Here is an 18,380-nt window from a genome sequence, read left to right on the forward strand (position 1 = left end):
TGCGTGATCAAGACTGTTCCCTGGGGACTGCCCAATGAGAACTGCAAGGTCTCTTTGATGAGAGTTCTCCAAAAAGAACTCCCCTCTGCGCTCAGCACTTACTGTTTTGTCACATTTCTCAGGGCATGTAGTTTGTATTGTTTCTGAATTGTCTGAACCCTTCTGGGACAGCAACACATGGATCAGATTATCGTTTCCTTTGCCCCGCTCTCATCTGAGGGCTAGTTTACCATTCTTCCTAAAAATAGATACTTCTTACGTGTGAAAACGACACACTGATAATTGGGTGTGTTTGGTACCAGATGCTAGTCTTGGGAATCGTGCCCTCTGTGTTTCTTGTAACTCTTCCCTTTGCTTTCATATGCAAGAATTTTGGAAAGTTAAATACTGTTATAATAGCTGAGAAATCTCATGCTACATAGTAAGTATTAGGAAAGTTCTTGAGGGATCCCAATAGTCAAAGCAACAATGCACCTTCCACCAGATGTTAGTAACACTATGGGTCACCAGACCTCATTAAGAGTTCACAAGGAATTATGATGCTTCACTTTAGATGGCCTGGCCTTAAAGTCCCTCAAGAACCAATTCCTCACGAACTGTCCCAACCACTGCTCACATTCTGATGGTTCACCTTCCTGTCCTGGGACAATACATCTCTTGCTTCTTGAAAACTGCAATCTAACATTTACACGTAGGCATAGCTCCAGATTTTCACAAGCAGTTGAGCTTGTTTTCTTAGCTCTAACCTGGTTTAATTGGACAAAACGATTATTCTGTGCCAGATTCCATCCCCTGCTGACAGCTGAATGAATATTTGTTGGTCTGCACATTTTTCAGTGAATCCAATGCTTGGTTGCCATTTTATTTGTTGAACCTCTGAGTTCTGACTGAATGTTATAGTTGACTGCAGTTAACAGTTATTTTCTGCACAGAGCTTACTTTGCTCAACATCCACCATCTTCTCCAACTAATGGTGTCACTCCAAACTTCTCTTCAGTGATCTCTGAACTGGTTTTGAGTGACCAACTGAAAGCTTTCAATCAGCCCACCCTGTTCCTGGCCAAAACTGATCGTAGATAATTTTTGGGAACTATCCAATGTAGAAGCCAGCTGTGATGATTCCAGACTGGAATGTTCCAAGGTCAGGAACTGCATGCGGAGGGACATAGTAAAGCTTGGGGCAGTTTCTGCAACAGTGCAATTGAGAAAAGCAGTATCCAAGGTTTTTCAGACACAGTATACCAAGGTTCAGAAAATTCCTAAGTCTTCTCAGCCTGTATATTTAACTGAAATTAAACTTAAAAATAATATTAACTGTAATTGTTAATGTACTGAGTTACTGAGAATTCAAAGGAAATATTTGGTTTGCACCTTATGTAATGCCTTCTTAGAATGGTCATGTTCTTTACTTTCACAAATTTAATGAATAAGATATATTTTGGAAAAGGTCAGACAGCACAAATGTCTCTTTATTCAGACCGTACGCTGCATTATATTGCCCCACAATAGACTGTACACTGGCTAAATGCACCTGGGCTGGGGCTTTTTGTAAAACTAACATTACTGGGTGAGTACAGACAGCACTAATGTTAGAATCTGAATGTATTTGTAATGGGGCAGCCATTGCGATCCATAAAACATAACACCAGTGCTGTTTGTGTACCTTAGGGAGGAATTAGAGATGGGCTGCAGAGTTCTGGAACAACACAGGTGGAAGCTGGTGAAAGGTCACGAGTGGTGAGGAGGGTTTCTGGAAGGAGTTTGGTAACACTGAGAGATGACATTTTGGTGTTTAGTTGTGGGGTCATGGTTTGTAGGTTTCTGCCTCAGTCTGTCACATGATCTTCTGCTAAACAGCCTCAGGGTTGTCTTTGTTGGTGTGTTTGATGCTGTCTAAAATGGAATAGAGAGCTACTACTGAGTAGTAATTTAAGGAAATGTACAGTGGAAAGTTTTGGTGAAGAGGTTGAGTGAAGGTGAGATGAAAGAGTGCAGAATGATTGAGGATAATATTAATGATCTGATTGATATTCATTGATATCCTCCTGGCTGAGAATCAAGGGTCAGAACTGGTGGTGATGGAAGAGTTTGACACATTATTGACCAATCGATATTGCATGTTTTAGCACTAATGCAAAGAGTTAAAATTACAATCCACTGACTTTAATATTGGGCAGTCAATAAAGGAATAGTTAGTTCACTGTTAATACATAACAGCCTAAAATTATTATGCACTATTGAAAATAAACATTTAGAGTTTAAAATGAACAGTCTGAATGACTGAAGAAATTTTACTTACAGAGTTTGGAGACTGGCCTTGGGTTCACGTGGAGGAAAACAGCAAAGGAGGACTTTGTGTTGTGTGTCAATCAGACGGATGGTATCCTGAGCCACTGATTCACTGGGTAAATGGGAAAGGAGAAGATGTGACAGCACAGTCTGAAACAGAATTCATTATGGACTCCACAGGCCTCATCACCGTCCAGAGTCGTATTAATGTTACAAGTGATTCTGTAAACAAGTTTTCGTGTTTCATGGAAAACCAGTTTTTGAGCAAAATACAAGAGGCTCATCTCCAGATATCAGGTAAGTGTGAGTTCAGTAATAAATGTATGAACTATATTTGTCCCCTCCTGAATGCACTAACTCAGACTGAGTGTGGATCTACAAGCACTGATTAGTCTCTGAACCATACGCAAGGGACAGCTTTTTATATTTAAGCCTAAAAGGTTGAGAAGCTAATAGACCATCCACAACACTGAAGCTGGGCCTAATGTGTTCATACCCAATGTCCCCATTTCATATTCCAACTTTGGTCTCTGGATAGCAATTCGGACCAAGTGTACTGAGTATTGTGGTTTTTGCTGAATGTTGTTATGAGAAACAAACATTTATTCATAATTTTGCCTGGAATCCAAATGAATCCAAGTTCTATCAAAACAAGGAGGGCGCCATAGTGGCTAAATGCTTAGCACTGCTACCTCAGAGTACCAGGATTCCAGGTTCAATTCCAGCCTCGGGCAACTGTCTGTGTGGAGTTTGCATATTCTCCATGTGTCTATGTGGATTTCCTCTGGATGCTCTGGTTTTCTCCCACAGTTCAAAGATAAGCAGATTAGGTGAATTGGCCCTGCTAAACTGCCGATAGTGTTTGGGGATGTGTCGGTTAGGTGCATTAGTCATGGGAAATATAGGATAAGGTGATGGGTCTGGGTAGGATAGTCTTCAGAGGATTGGTGTGGACTTGTTGAGTCAAATGGCCCATTTCCACACTGTTGGGGTTCTATGAGTAAGTTCTTATTAACACTGGTATTACTTACCTTTTTAATCTTGATAGAAACAGCAGCTGAGATTATTGGCTGAGAATTGATGAACTGATGATACTTTGAAGAAGAACTCGAATGTTTGTTTCATATTTTTGGGTCTTGCAGATCAAATACTGATTATGTTCTTTTTAATCTTAGATGAGTTCTTCCCCAGAGTCAGTGCTTGGCTTGTCAGTTTCTGGGTGTTTGTCGTCCTTGTAATTATGGCTATTGCTGTTGATGTAATGATCCACAGAAAAGAGGACAAAAAGATTAAAGGTAGGAGCAAAATAGGACTTTAAAACATGACATTTGTGTTTGTAAACTGAAGTTTAAATCTATAGACAACTTGGAAATGAATCATAATTGTAACAGATTCTTAATCGTCTGAAAATTATTCTGAAATGGAAAGAGTGTACTGTGAAATGGAATTTTATTTTTATGCTTTCAGGAATAATCTCTTATTCAACATGCTGCTTCTATGATAAAGATAGAAATGTTATGTAACCTGTCTGTGAAGCAATAAGCCTTTTATTAAAGTTTAGTTTTGGGATGTGAATCACTGGGCTAAGGCCAGAAACTGTCAAATTGTAGCTGTACAGGACATTGGTTAGGCCACTTTTGGAATACTGCGTTCAATTCTGTTCTCCTGGCTATAGAAAAGATATTGTTAAACTTGAAAGAGTTCAGAAAAGATTTCCAAGGATGTTGCCAGGCTGGAGGGTTTCAACTATAGGGAGAGGCAGAATAAACTGGGATTATTTTCCCCAGAGGGTCTGAGGCTGACTGGACGGCATTTATTGCCAGTCACTAGTTGCCCTTGAAATGGTGGTAGCGAGCTGCCTTCTTGAACCGCTGCAGTCCATGGGCTGTAGGTTGACCTATAGTGCCACCACAGAGGGAATTCCAGGATTTTGACCCAACAATAGTGAAGGAACAGTGCAATATTTCCAAATCAAGATGGTCATTGGCTTAGAGTGGAACGTTCCCATGTATCTGCTGCCCTTTTCCTTCAAGTTGGAAGTGCTCATGGGTTTGGAAAATGCTATCTGAGGACCTTTTCTGAATTTCTGCAGTGCATCATGTCGATAATACACACTACTGTTACTGAGCATCAATGGTGGAGTGAATGGATGCCTGTGGATGTAGTGCCAATCAAGTTGGCTGCTTTGTCTTGGATGGTATTGCGCTTCGTGAGTGTTGTTGGAGCTGGATTCATCCAGGCAGGTAGGGAGTATTTCATGGTGGTCCTGACTTCTGCCTTAGAGATGATGGACAGGCTTTGGCGAGTCCAGAGATGAGTTACTTGCTACCTTATTCCTGGCGTGTGACCTGCTCTTAGAGCTGCTGTGTTCATGTAGTGAGTCTAAGTGAGTTACTGGTCAATGGAAACCCACAAGATGTTAATTTTGGGGGATTCAGTGATTGTAACACCATTGAATGTCAAGGACGGTGGTTAGATTGTCTCATACTGGCAATGGTCATAGCCTGCTATTTGTGTGGTGCGAGTGTTACTTGCCACTAATCAGCCCAAGCCTGGCTATTGCCCAGATTCCTTTACATTTGAGTATGAACTGCTTCAGTATCTGAGGAGTCAGGAATGTTGATGAACATTGTGCAATCATTGGCAAACATTCCCACTTCTGACCTTATGATGGAGGGAAGATCATGGATGAAGCAGCTGAACATGGACCTCTGACACTACCCTGAGGAATTCCTGCAGAGATGTCCTGAAGCTGAGATGACTGACCTCCAACAACCACAGCCATCTTCCTATGTGTCAGGTGTGACTCCAACCAGTGGAGAGTTTACCACTTGATACATATTGATTCCAGTTTTGCTAGAACACCTTGATGCCACATTTGGTCACCTCTCACCCAACCTCTGGAATTCAGTTCTTTCGTTCATGGTTGAACCAAGGCTGTAATGAGATTAGGAGCTGAGTGGGCCTGATGGATCCCAGACTGAGTGTCACTGAGCGGTTATTGCTAAGCAGGTGCTGTTTGATAGCACTGTTAATGACATCTTCCATCACTTTATTGATGATTGAGAGTAGACTGATTTTTTTCTGCCTTTTATGTACATGACATACCTGGGCAATTTTTCATTTTGTTGGTAGATGCCTGTTGTAACTGTACTGGAACAGCTTGGCTAAGGGAGCAGCAATTCTGGAGCACAAGTATTCAGTACTATTGCCAGAATGTTGTCAGGGTCCATAACCTTTGCAGTATTCAGTGTCTTTAAGCATTTCTTGAAATCACATGGAGTAATTGAATTGGCTGGAGACTGGTGTCTGTGATGCTGGAGGAGGCTGAGATGAATCATTCACTTGGCTCTTCTGGCTGAAGATTGCTGTGAATGGTTCAGTCTTACCTTTTGCTTTATTGGAATGGGATGGAATAAGCAGGAAAGCAAGAAATGATTTTGAGTTGAAAGTTGTGGAAGCCATATGGGTGCAGGTAAGAAATAAACAGTGGTATAAACAGAGTACTCTCCAGGCTCTCTCACAGTAGCTATGTTGTGGGACAGAGAATAAACCAGGTGATAATGAGTGCTGTCGATCCCTCTTGGGATCAGACTATTCTGTATCTGGTGATGTGTAATGAAGCAGATTTATTAAATGATGTCAGATCTTAAGATTCCATTTGAAACATTGGTCTTATTGAAGATTTTATTATTCAATTTGAGAGGGAGGAATGTGGGTTGGAAACATCTGTGCTAAGCTTAAGTAATTACAAAGGAATGAGACAGGGCAGGCTGGAGTGGACTGGGAAAGTAGCTGAGCAGCAAAGATAGATGAGGAGCAATTGCAGACGTTTAAGAAAATAGTTCATCGCAAACAATAAACACCTACTTCAGTGAGGAAAAAGAATTCTGGGAAGAAGATAAGCCTGCTACAATTAACAAGGGAAGTTTAAAATAACATCAAACTGAAAGAAAAAATGCATGTAATGTGACAAAGATTAATGGTTAGCCAGAGGATTGGGTAAGTTTGAAATGCCAACAAATGATGACCTAAATCAACTTTTGAGGGTAAACTTACAATTAATTTCAAGATGGGCAGTAAGTGCTTCTTTCAATTTATGAAAGGTAAGAGAGAAGCCAAAGCGAAAATTTGCCCCTGAGAATGAGGCTGGGGAAATAATAATGGGAAATGCAGGAAATGGCAGAGGAGTTGAATAAATACTTTGCATCAGTCTTCACCGTAGAAGGAACTAACATTTCTAAATGCACAAGGGACAAAAGAGGAGGAGAGGAACAAATATACCACACTCATTTAAAAAGGGAAGGAGTCAAAAAAAAGCACGTAATTGATGAGTTATCTTCACATCTGTTATTGGAAAAATGTTAGAGTCTGTTATAAAGGATATATCAGCAGAGCATTTAAAATTAAATGATATGATCATGCAGATTCAGCATGGCTTCATGAAGGGGAAATCAAGCCTGACAAATTTGTTAACATTCTTTGAGGAGGTGACTGGCACAATAGATTAAGGGGAAACAGTGAACTTTGATATTTAGATTTTCAGAAGACCTTTGATAAGGTGCCCTACATAAGGCTTCTTCATCAGTGCCCTTGGTGTTGGCAGTGATATATTAGCATGGCAAGAGGATTGGTTAGCTAATAGAAAATATAAAGTTGGGATATGGGGAATATTTTCAGGATGACATCCCGTAACTAGTGAGTATCGCAGGGATCAGTGCTGAGGCCACAATTATTTCCAATATATATTCATGACTTGGATGACAGAAGTAAATATGCCACAATCAGGTTTGCATCTGACTCAAACACAGGTGGAAAGGCAAGTGGTAAAAATAAGACATAGAGTCTTCGGGGCAGAGACTGATTTAGCAAGGAGGAAAATGGTGGCAGGTGGAATATAATATGGGAAAATGTGAGGTTATGCACTTTAGAAAGGCAGGAAGCTGGAGGACCACAGCAAGCAAGGCAGCATCAGGAGAAGTTGTCGTTTCAGGTGTACCCCATCTTCAGGACTCAGGACCACCTTGAAGAAGTTCTCTGCCTCCCTCAGACATGCAGTCAGTGAGCCCCTTTCTCACTGCCATAACGCCGTGACTTCCTCAGACCTCCAGCTTTTCGACCACACGATGAAACAAACTCCATATTACAGCCGCGTGACGTTCCTCAGCTGCTGTCTTTGCAACCATCTTATTCCTCAAGGTCTATGGGTACATTTTAAACCCTCCAAATTTGGACCCACCTTTGATGCTCCATATTCCTCCAATGCCTCCACCAACAATTCTCTCTCCGGACTCTCCGCTCCACTCTGTTGGCTATGCAGAGGCACCTCCATCCTCTCTCCTCCACCTCAAAGCATCACTTTCCCAAAGTTGTGGAGGACCTCTGCTGCTCTACATCCATCGGAGAATCCACCAGCTCAACAAACAGTTTTAAAGTTTTATATTCTATATAAAGAGTCCTGAAGAAGGGTTACACCCGAAACGACATCTCCACCGCCTGATGCTGCCTGACTTGCTGTGTTCTTCCAGCCTCCTGCTTGTTTACTTTGTATTCCAGTATCTGCATTTTTTGTCTCTAAGCAAGGTTATGCACTTTGGCAGGAAAAAAAATGATCTAAATATGAACTAAATAGAGAGAGACTGCAAAAAGCTATAGAACAGTGGAATTTTGGGAGTACTTGTCCTAACTTACAAAAAAAGCTGGCACAAAGTTCAGCCAGTAACAGGGAAATCAAATGGAATCTTGGCTTTGATTTTAAATGGAATACAGTGCAAAAGTGCAGATGTTTTGGGCGGCACGGTGGCACAGTGGTTAGCACTGCTGCCTCACAGCGCCAGAAACCCGGGTTCAATTCTCGCCTCAGGCGACTGACTATGTGGAGTTTGCACGTTCTCCCTGGGTGCTCCGGTTTCCTCCCACAGTCCAAAGATATGCGGATCAGGTGAATTGGCCATGCTCAATTGCCCATAGTGTTAGGTAAGCGGTAAATGTAGGGGTATGGTTGGGTTGCGCTTTGGCGGGTCGGTGTGGACTTGTTGGGCCAAAGGGCCTGTTTCCGCACTGTAAATAATCTAATCTAATGAGCTGGAGCTGAACTCATTAGAATTCAGAAAAATGAGGGGGTGACCTTATAGAAATGAGCAAGATTCTGAAAAGACTTGACAGATGTGAAAAAGCTGTTACCCTGTGTGGGAGTGTCCAGGACCAGTTCACATAATCTCTGAATAAGACTTTGATCATTTGAGACAGTGATAAGAAGGAATTACTTCCCCCAGTGGGGAGTAAATCTGTGGAAGTCCCTACTGCATTGTATTGTGGATGTTGCATTGTTGAGTATATTCAAGGCTGAGACAGACAGATTTTTAATCAATGAAGGAATTAAAGGTTAGAGGGAAGAGATAGGAATGTTGAGGTGAAAGTTATCAGATCAGCCATGATCTCGTTGGAGCAAACTTGATGGGCTGAATGGCCTACTTCTGTTCCTTCAACCTAAGGTGGGAAACGGTGCAAGTGAAGAAATTCCTTAATGAATGAGGAAGTGAGATGTTTGAAATCTGAGTTTAAAAGGAAGAATAAGTCTGTTGGACCTGGAATTCTTTTTGTAAAAACTGATCTGGTCTTCATCTCTCACTCAGTCATACAACTCTGTTTAGGGAAGTGTATGTATGCTGAAACCCACCATTTCTCTCTTCTTCTAAGCTTCCACTTATTTAGTTTCTCTTCTGTCTCAGCCTGATATCAATTATCCCTTGTCTGCCTATCCTTCATATTTCTTTCTCTCTGGGTTCTTTCCCTACCTACCCATTCACCTCTCCCCTCCACACCTCCAACATAAGGTCCACTTTCTCCCAGCTGCTATCAGTTCTGATGAAGAGTCACTCGACTCAAAACGTCTCTGCTTTCTCCAAACAAAAGCTGCCCGACCTGCTGAGTTTTGCCAACATGTTCTGTTTTTGTTTCTTGACAGGTCACTGTCTGACATAATTAAATTGTGTGTTCTCTATGACAATATCTCTACCAAACAGTGTCCACTTGCAAACAATCCACACTGTCATTTCAGAGAGTACAAATGTTTTTGTCCCTTCACTTTGGGATCTGTTGTGAATTGTCCAGATGAGTGCAAGATATAAAACTTTGCAAAATGAGTATTAATTTAGTAATATCTAAATCAAAGTACTGCTGAATGACTTGCCATGATAGATCATTGGACACTGCAGTGATGGGTAAACAGGAGTTAATGTGAGGTGGGGGTCAAGGAGCAGAGTTCCAGATTATGGAAAGTGAAGAATGGGAGATGTTGTAAATGTGGTTAGAGATGGGACTGTCCTAAGTCTTTGGAAACAGAACTGTTTATTCATTGATATAGGTTATGTACAGAGTGGGGAGAGATCCCTGTTTATGTTAGAGCTAGTCCTTACATTGTCAGCTTGATTCCTGGCAGCTGATGCCTTACACTCTCCCTTCCCCCAAATGTTCATCTGGTCTCTGAATGTTTACCATTCCCCATGTCGCCATTTCCATTCATGAGCATCTACTGTTCTATCCATGTCTATAAATATCTATTATTGAACTGTACTTTACTTGTTTACCCACCAAGCATCTTGTGGTGAGGCTGCATTGACCATGTACTCAGGCCCAGGAGGACTGGCAGAACTATTACCAGGAATATGCTTTCTCCTTAGGAACAAAAACAGACATTGGCCATTTCGTTCTCTGTGGAAAGGTGCCAATACTGGAATGCTTTGAGCTGCTGTTGCTGGTGGCATGAACTGTTTGCCTCATTCCCCCAGCTATCGTTGAGTTAAACCGAGATATGTTTCCCCAGAGGAACAGGAGTTGATCGTTCAGCCCATCAAGTCTGTTTTACCATTCATGGTAGATCATGGCTGATTACAACCTCCATGTCATTTTCTCACACCGTCTCCTTATCTCTCAGTGTCATTAGCCTCTGACTTTGTCATTACCCTCCTCAGTGACTGATCTTCCGAAGGCTGTTGGGGTAGAAAATTCCTAACATTCACCACACTCTTGGTGAACAAATTCCTCATCATCTCAGTCTTAAATGACTTAGTGCTTTCCTGAGGCTATGTCTCCTGGTTCTAGTCTAGTGTTCAGGGATGTTCAGGTTGGGTGCATTAGTCCGGGGTAATTGTAGAGTAATCGGGTAGGGGAATGGATCTGAGTGAATTACTCTTCAGAGCGTCGGTGTGGACCTGTTGGGCCTTTTCATCCTTAAACACTTCCACCAACTCCAACTAGACCCTACCACTAAGAGCATCTTCCCCTCCCCACCCCTCCCTCCCTCCCTTTGACAGTCCTTGGTTTGCACCACTCTCCCCAACAACCACCCCCAAATCCTCAGGTACCTTTCCCTGCAATCAGAAAAGGTGCAAAACCTGCCAGTACACCACCCCTCTCATCTCCATCCAGGGCCCCAAACAGTCCTTCCAGATGAGACAAAGGTTCACCTGCCTCTCCTCCAATCCACCTTACTGTCTCCAGTGCTCCCGATGCGGTCTTCGCTACATCAGGGAGACCAAACTTAAACTTAGGGAATGGTTCGCCGAGTATCTCAGCCAGGCCAGCTTGGACCAACTGGAGCTCCCAGTCACCGCCCATTTTAATTGTCCTTCCCACACCCTTTCCGATATGACAATCCTTGACTTCCTCCATTGCCACAACAAACCAAACCGCAAATTGGAGGAACAGCACTTCATCTCCCGCCTGGGCAGCCTACAGCCTGGAAGACTCAACATTGAGTTCTCCAATTTCAAATAACCTCCTTTCCCATCCCCATAATAACCTCTCTTCCCACACATAACATTGGTTAGGCCACTTTTGGAATACTGCATTCGAGTCTGATCTCCCTGCTATTGGAAGGATGTTGCGAAACATAAAAGGGTTCAGGAAAGATTACAAGGATGTTCCCAGCCCCTCCCCCTCCCTTCCACTCCTCCCTGCAGCCAACCGGATTTATTCCTCCCATTGACCAACTCGGTCGTACCCTCTACCTGTCTTCACTATCCCCACTTCACCAGCTTGGCCCCGCCACCCTTTGTATCTACAACTGCACCCATACCCACCCCCAGTTATACCCGAAACATTGATTCTCCACCTCCTCATGCTGCCTGGCTTGTTGTGTTCTTCCAGTCTCCTGCCTGCCTTGTTGGGCCAAATGGTCTGTTTCCACACTGTGGAGATTCTATGATTCTAGTCTCATCAGCCAGAGGAAAGATCTTATCTACATCCACCCTGTCATGTCCTGTCCTGTGAGAATTTTGAAAGTTTCAATGAGGTCACTTATTGTTCTTCAAAACTCTTCGGGTACAGAATCACTGTCCTCAATCCTTCCTCACAAAACAATCCCACCATCCCAGGGATTAATCTGGTGAACCTCCAAGTGCACCCTGACCTTGGATAGTGAGATCAAAACTGCCCACAGTACTCCTGGTGAGGTCACACCTGGGCTATGTACAAGTACGGTGAGACTCTTTTACTCCTGTACTCAAATCCCCTTGAATTGAAGGTTTACATACCATTCACCTTCTAATTGCTTGCTGCACCTCAATCTAGCTTTGAGAAACTCATCAACAAGGGCACCCAGATCCCTTTGGACACCCGTTCTTCCTAAATTCTCTCAATTTAAGAAATATCCTGCCTTTCTCCAAATTGTAAACCTTTGTACTTAGTTACAGTGTACGATATCTGTCATGCATCCAGCCTATTCACTGGCCTGTCCAAGGTCTCTTAAACCCTCCGTTTCTATAACATACATTCCCACCTAGTTTTTTTGTCATCAAAAAATTTGTAAATATTACAATTAATCCCCACCTCCCAAACATTGACGAAGATTGTGAACATCTCTGGCCCAAGCACTGAACCTTGAAGTTCCCCACTAATAACAGTCTGTCATCCTGACAATGACTCATCTGTTCCTACTTTCTGTTTGTCAACCAATTCCAAATCCATACGAATGAATTACCACCAATCCCATGCACTCTAATTTTATTTAGCTTTGTGCAAGATTATCAAATGCTTCCTGAAAATCTGAATATAAACGTGAGATGTTTCATTTGGATAGGGTAAATCAGAGCCGGACTTATGCACTTAATGGTAAGGTCCTGGAGTGCTGCTGAACAAAGAGACCTTGGAGTGCAGATCTCCTTGAAAGTTCATAGCTCCTTGAAAGTGGTGTTGCAGGTCGATAGGATAGTGAAGGAAGCATTTGGTATGCTTGTCTTTATTGGTCAATGCATCGAGTATAGGAGTTGGGAGGTCATGTTGTAGCTGTGTAAGACATTGGTTATGCCATCTTTGGAATACGGCATTCAATTCTGGTCTCCCTGCTATTGGAAGGATGTTGTGAAACATAAAAGGGTTCAGGAAAGATTTACAAGGATGCTGCCGGGTTCAGGATTTTGAGCTATAGGTGGAGGCTGAATAGGCTGGAGCCGTTTTCCGTCGAGTGAATGAGGCTGACTGGTGACATTATAGAAATTCAAAAATTCATGAGGGACATAGATAAGGTGAATAGCCAAGTTTCCTTTCCCTCGGGCAGGGGAATGCAAAATAGAGGGCACAGGTTTAGCGTGAGAGGGGAAAGATATGAAAGGGACCAGACATTTTCACGCATAGGGTGGTACGTGTATGGAATGAGCTGCTAGAGGAAGTGGCGGAGGCTGGTACAATTACAACATTTAAAAGGCATCCGGATGTGAATGTGAATAGGAAGGGTTTAGGGGGATATAGGCCAAATGCTTGCAAATGAAATTAGATTTATTTAGGATGTCTGGTTGGCATGGACAAGTTGGACTGATGGGTGTGTTTCCATGCTGCACATCTCTGTGACTCTATGACGAAGTGCTCCTTAACTGCCTCCTGCTGTTCCTCGCTGGTGGAAGTAGATGTGGTAAAGAGCAGGAGGGTTTTTGAACAGTTTGTTGTGACAAGAAGGTGGCTTTATTTTTACCATTCAGTATTCTTAGTTATAGACTAATAGAGGTCCACAACACAGTAAAGGGAAATACGTCCCATCAAAGCTGCACCAGTCAAAGACAAACTCCGATTTGTTCTAGTCCCAGTTTCCACCACTTGGCCCATAGCATTGCATGCCTTGGCATTGCAAGTGTACATGTAAATCCTTCTTAAATGTTGTGGAGTATCTGCCTGTGTCTCCCTTACAAACAGTGAATTCCAGCTTCACATCAATGTGTGGGGGGAAACAGAATTTCCTCACTTCCTCTCGAAACCTCCTGTCCCTTATCTTAAATCTATGTCCCCATGGCATTGATTCTTCCACCAGGTGAAAAGGTTCTTCCCATCTGCCTTATCTGTGCACCAACATAATTTTATATATCTCAATCCTGTCCCCCTCAGTCTCCTCTCCTCCAAGGAAAACAACTCCGAGCCATGCAATGTTTCTTCATAACTAAAACTCTCAAGCTTAGGCAACATCCTGGTAAATCTCCTCTACACCCTGTCCAATGTAATTATATCACTTCTAAGGGAGGAAGTGAGGACTGCAGAATGCATCCCTGATAAAGTGTACAAAGTTAAAAATCACACAACACCAGGTTATAGTCCAACAGGTTTAATTGGAAGCACACTAGCTTTCGGAGTGACGCTCCTTCATCAGGTGATAATGGAGGGCTCGATCGTAACACAGAATTTATAGCAAAAATTTGCAGTGTGATGTAACTGAAATTATACATTGAAAAATTAATTGTCTGTTAAGCCTTTCATCTGTTAGAATACAGTGCTAGTTTCACTTCTTTCATGTGTAAATCACAAAACTTTTTTTTAAAAGTTGCATTCTCAGGTTAGCTGTTAACAATGGTGATAGCTAGACTATATGTTGAAGGTGTTAGCCCCCTGTGTTCTCTGTCTATGCCATGATGTTTAGATTGATTCTAATCTAAAAAGTGAGATAACAGAGTTTTACATAAATTCATGCAGTTTTTGAGCTCAGAGTTCTACATGAATGCATGCAGTTTTGAGCAAAGTGCAATATAACTCTGCAAGTACAAATTCACCCCACAAAATATATGTGAGCATGTGGGTCTTTGTCTGTCTGTGTCTATGTGTGTGTCTGTTTGGGATGGGAGTTGTGAGTGTGAGAAAGTGTGTGTGTATCGTGAGTGCAGAATGTCTTAATTCTGTGAGGGGTTGCATGTGTGAGTGTGGGAGTGTGTGTGTCTATAAGGGTGTGTGTGTGTGTCTGTGTGCGCGTCTATGTGTACCTGTGTCCGTGTGTAAGTGAGAGTGTGTGTGTGTGTAGGAATATCTGTGTGTGTGTGTGAGAGTATGTGCGTAGTGCAATGGTGATCACCTGTAATGTGACCTAAACCCAAGGTCCTGGTTGAGGCCTTCCCTATGGGTACCGAACTTAGCTATCAGCCTCTGCTTGGCCACTTTTCTCTGCTGCCTGTCCCAAAGTCAACCTTGGAAGATGGTCACCCGAAGGTCCGAGGCTGAATGCCCTGGACCACTGAAGTGTTCCCCAACTGGGAGGGAACCCTCCTGTCTGTTGATTGTTGTGCGGTGTGCCCTCCACCATCACCTGATGAAGGAGCGTCCCTCCAAAAGCTAGTGTGCTTCCAATTAAACCTGTTGGACTATAACCTGGTGTTGTGTGATTTTTAACTTTGTACACCCCAGTCTGACACCGGCATCTCCAAATCATGATAAAAAGTAGATTCCATGACTGCACACTGCACAACAATCAACAGACAGGAGGGTTCCCTCCCAGTTGGGGAACATTTGGATGGGGTACTAATCGGAAAGATGTAGAAGGATATGGTCCAAATGCTGGAAAATGGGACTAGATTAATTGAGGATATCTGGTCAACATGGATGAGTTGGACCGAAGGGTCTGTTTCCATTCTGTACATCTCTATGACTGTTCAAATATACCAGAAACAGCAAGGGCAACACTGATCTCTGCAGAATCCCACTAGACACAAGAGAATCAGCCCTTGACTATCACCCTCTGCTTACTGCCATTCAGTTAATTCTGTATCCAATTTGCGAAATGTTCTGAGATCCTATGGCATTAGTGACCCTTAACAGACCTTTATGAAATGCCTTGCTGAAGTCCAAGTAACTTTGAATGCATTGCTCTCATCTCCACACCTGGTCATCTCTTCCAAAAATTCAATCAGGTTGGTCAGCCATGATCCCACTTAAGAAAACTGTACTGACTATTCCTGATTAATGTCTGCTTCTCCAAATGCAGATTAATTCTGTCCCTCAGAATTGCTTCCAAAAGTCTAAAGGTTTGACTGACTGACCTGTAATTTCCTGTTTATCTCTTAGCCACTTCTTGAATAACGGTACCACATAAACTGTCTTCCTGTCCTGTCACAAATATGAATTGAAGATTGTTGCAAATACTCAGTTTCCTCCCTTACCCCAATCAATCGACAGCTCTCCAGTAAGTTCAAGTTTTTGTCCCTTCGACCGAGGGAGCAGTTATGACGATTACAGCTGAATGATTAATGAAGGTGAGTTGTTGTGTTGGTTTACATTGGGACAGTAGATTCAAAGATAGAGGTGAACGTATGATTGAGCAGTTTGGTAGTGAATGGAATGTTCTGGTGGATGAGAGGCCGAAAGCAGGTGAGATAGTATTTTTAAAAATGTCATTGTATGTGCCAAGGGAGAGGGATTGGATGCAAACAGAGTGGAGTGAGATGGATGGATTTGACTGGAGAGGAACTGACTATAGGAGATCTGATCAGTGATTGGTATTTTCGAATTGGAAAGATTAAAGTACTTAAATCAAAGTGATAAATAATGAATAGAAAGCACAGCTAATAAACTCAAGATCATGAATATATTTCTTAAATATTATTATCCCTTTCCTGCTCTTGCTTCATCTCTAATGGTGCATTAACTGTATTTAGCTGAAATTTTGTTGAAACCAGCTTATTTTATTATCTCAAGAACATGAGGAGAAAAGTGAAAAATGTCAATTGTAAATTCTGTCAAATCTTCAACTTGAGATTTAGAATTTTAAAATGTTGTTCTGATCCCAGCTGATGGTTCTGCTGGTCAAGTCTGATCTGTGGTCTGTTTGTGTCTCTGGTGTTGCTGTTCTGGGGTGTGGCGGTAGCTGCAGAATCTCTCTCACTAACACATTCCTGTGTTCTTGTCTTTCAGAACTGGAGTGGTTCTGCACTTTGGAAGGTAAGCTGTTTCAGAACCATTTCAGGATTCTGATTTACAGAGATTGAAAAGGAAAATTCCAGTTTCACTGCATTGGGAATCCAGGAATTTTGAACAGAGAGGGTAAATTTTTATAAGGGTCTGAACAATATGGTCTGTGGTGTGAAATATGGCAGATCTGCATGAAAACGTTCCATTTCAGTGTCATTGCCCAGCATCAAATCGAGATTCTCAGGAGGCAGCAGTGTGTTGCCTATTAAAGAGGATTCTTGCTTGTGACCGACCTTATTAACTGCTCACCTCACCTCACTAAGGTGCAGCTCTATCTCACCAAACCTGCCAGACAAATTGGACACTGAGAATTCTCAACATGGAGATGAGAACATGTACCTGGTGACTTCAGCTCACTGCTCACTCCAAAGGGTTCTCCGTGTTGGATATCAGACACCAACATCTCCGGGCATGCTCCATGGGCACCAGCCACATGTAATCCATGTCCATGATCATTGGCATCCAACATGTGCCAGCCTCTAAACACCCTCATGACACTTCTCCACATCACTTACTTCAGCATTTCAGTGCTGCACCTTGGAGTGCAACAGACGCTATCATTGTCATGCCACAGCAAGCACACTGTGCACACAGAGACACACCCTCAGCTCATGGACTGGGCCAAATTGTGTCTCTGGGATGTTCTGGATCTAGATGTCCAGCTGACCTGGACGTTTACAGCATCCCTGCTTTTTGTTAAAACTGACACCTTGTCCCTCCTCCGGAGACACCATGCACCACAGTACTGCTGCTTAGCCCTGTCACTTAATGGAGACACAAAGCCAAGAAGATGGCCATGGTAGTCAGCAGAACACAGTCAAATCAGTGAAGGTGATGGTTCCTACTCTGGTGGAGTGGACAAGGTCACTGACCTGCAGGGCATTCCTGCAGATGCTGAGACTATACTGACCCGTGTGGTAACCTCTGACCGAGCAGGGTCTGGTGTCACGATCACCTCTGCTGGTCCTGGGAGAAGAGGGTGTACCACATCTGCACCGCCCTATTCAACAGGACCTTCAGGTTAGCGTCCACAATGTGAAGCAGAAATCACCCCCATCAGCTATGTCTGGGGAAAATGTCAGGAACTGAGCAGGGCTGACAGTGTTTGTTTGGATCACTACAGCCTTGTACATTGGCACTGGTAGCAGGAATCTTGGTCAATTCTGGGATATTCCAACAATGACAAGTTGCTTGGAAATGGTGTGTGATAGGATGAGGCTAGTAGTGATAGGGTGTGTTGTAATTGGGGTCGGGAGGTGTGTGAGTGGAGAGTGGGTTTGGTAAGAAATGGGAGAAAACCTGCTGGATGTCACAAAGAGAAATACTTCATGAAATGTGGTGAAACTGACTATTAACCAAAACAGTAACGGTAAGATTCAGCCCAACATTCTATAATCCTGATTTGGAGATGCCGGTGTTGGACTGGGGTGTACAAAGTTAAAAATCTCACAACACCAACTTATAGTCCAACAGGTTTAATTGGAAGCACACTAGCTTTCGGAGCGACGCTCCTTCATCAGATGATAGTGGAGGACTCGATCGTAACACAGAATTTATAGCAAAAAGTTACAGTGTAATGTAACTGAAATTATACATTGAAAAATTGATTGTCTGTTAAGCCTTTCATCTGTTAGAATACAGTGCTAGTTTCACTTCTTTCATGTGTAAATCACAAAACCCTTCTTTTTAAAGTTGCATTCTCAGGTTAGCTGTTAACAATGGTGATAGCTAGACAATATATTGAAGGTGTTAGCCCCTGTGTTCTCTGTCTATGCCATGATGTTTAGATTGATTCTAATCTAAAAAGTGAGATAACAGAGGTTTACATAAATTCATGCAGTTTTTGAGCTCAGAGGTCTACATGAATGCATGGA

General features: G+C 42.7%; 1 protein-coding gene across 1 annotated transcript in view; it reads left to right on the forward strand.

Moving 5' to 3' along the window:
• Nucleotides 1-18,380, forward strand: part of LOC132832946 (butyrophilin subfamily 3 member A2-like) — a 408,440-nt gene that overhangs the window by 6,682 nt on the left and 383,378 nt on the right. Inside the window, exons 3-4 of the mRNA XM_060851190.1 lie at nucleotides 2,302-2,586; nucleotides 3,465-3,584. Coding sequence (XP_060707173.1) covers nucleotides 2,302-2,586; nucleotides 3,465-3,584 — 405 coding nt within the window. The remainder of the gene's footprint in view (nucleotides 1-2,301; nucleotides 2,587-3,464; nucleotides 3,585-18,380) is intronic.

Source organism: Hemiscyllium ocellatum, chromosome 35 (assembly GCF_020745735.1).
Source record: "Hemiscyllium ocellatum isolate sHemOce1 chromosome 35, sHemOce1.pat.X.cur, whole genome shotgun sequence".
Classification (NCBI taxonomy): domain Eukaryota; kingdom Metazoa; phylum Chordata; class Chondrichthyes; order Orectolobiformes; family Hemiscylliidae; genus Hemiscyllium; species Hemiscyllium ocellatum.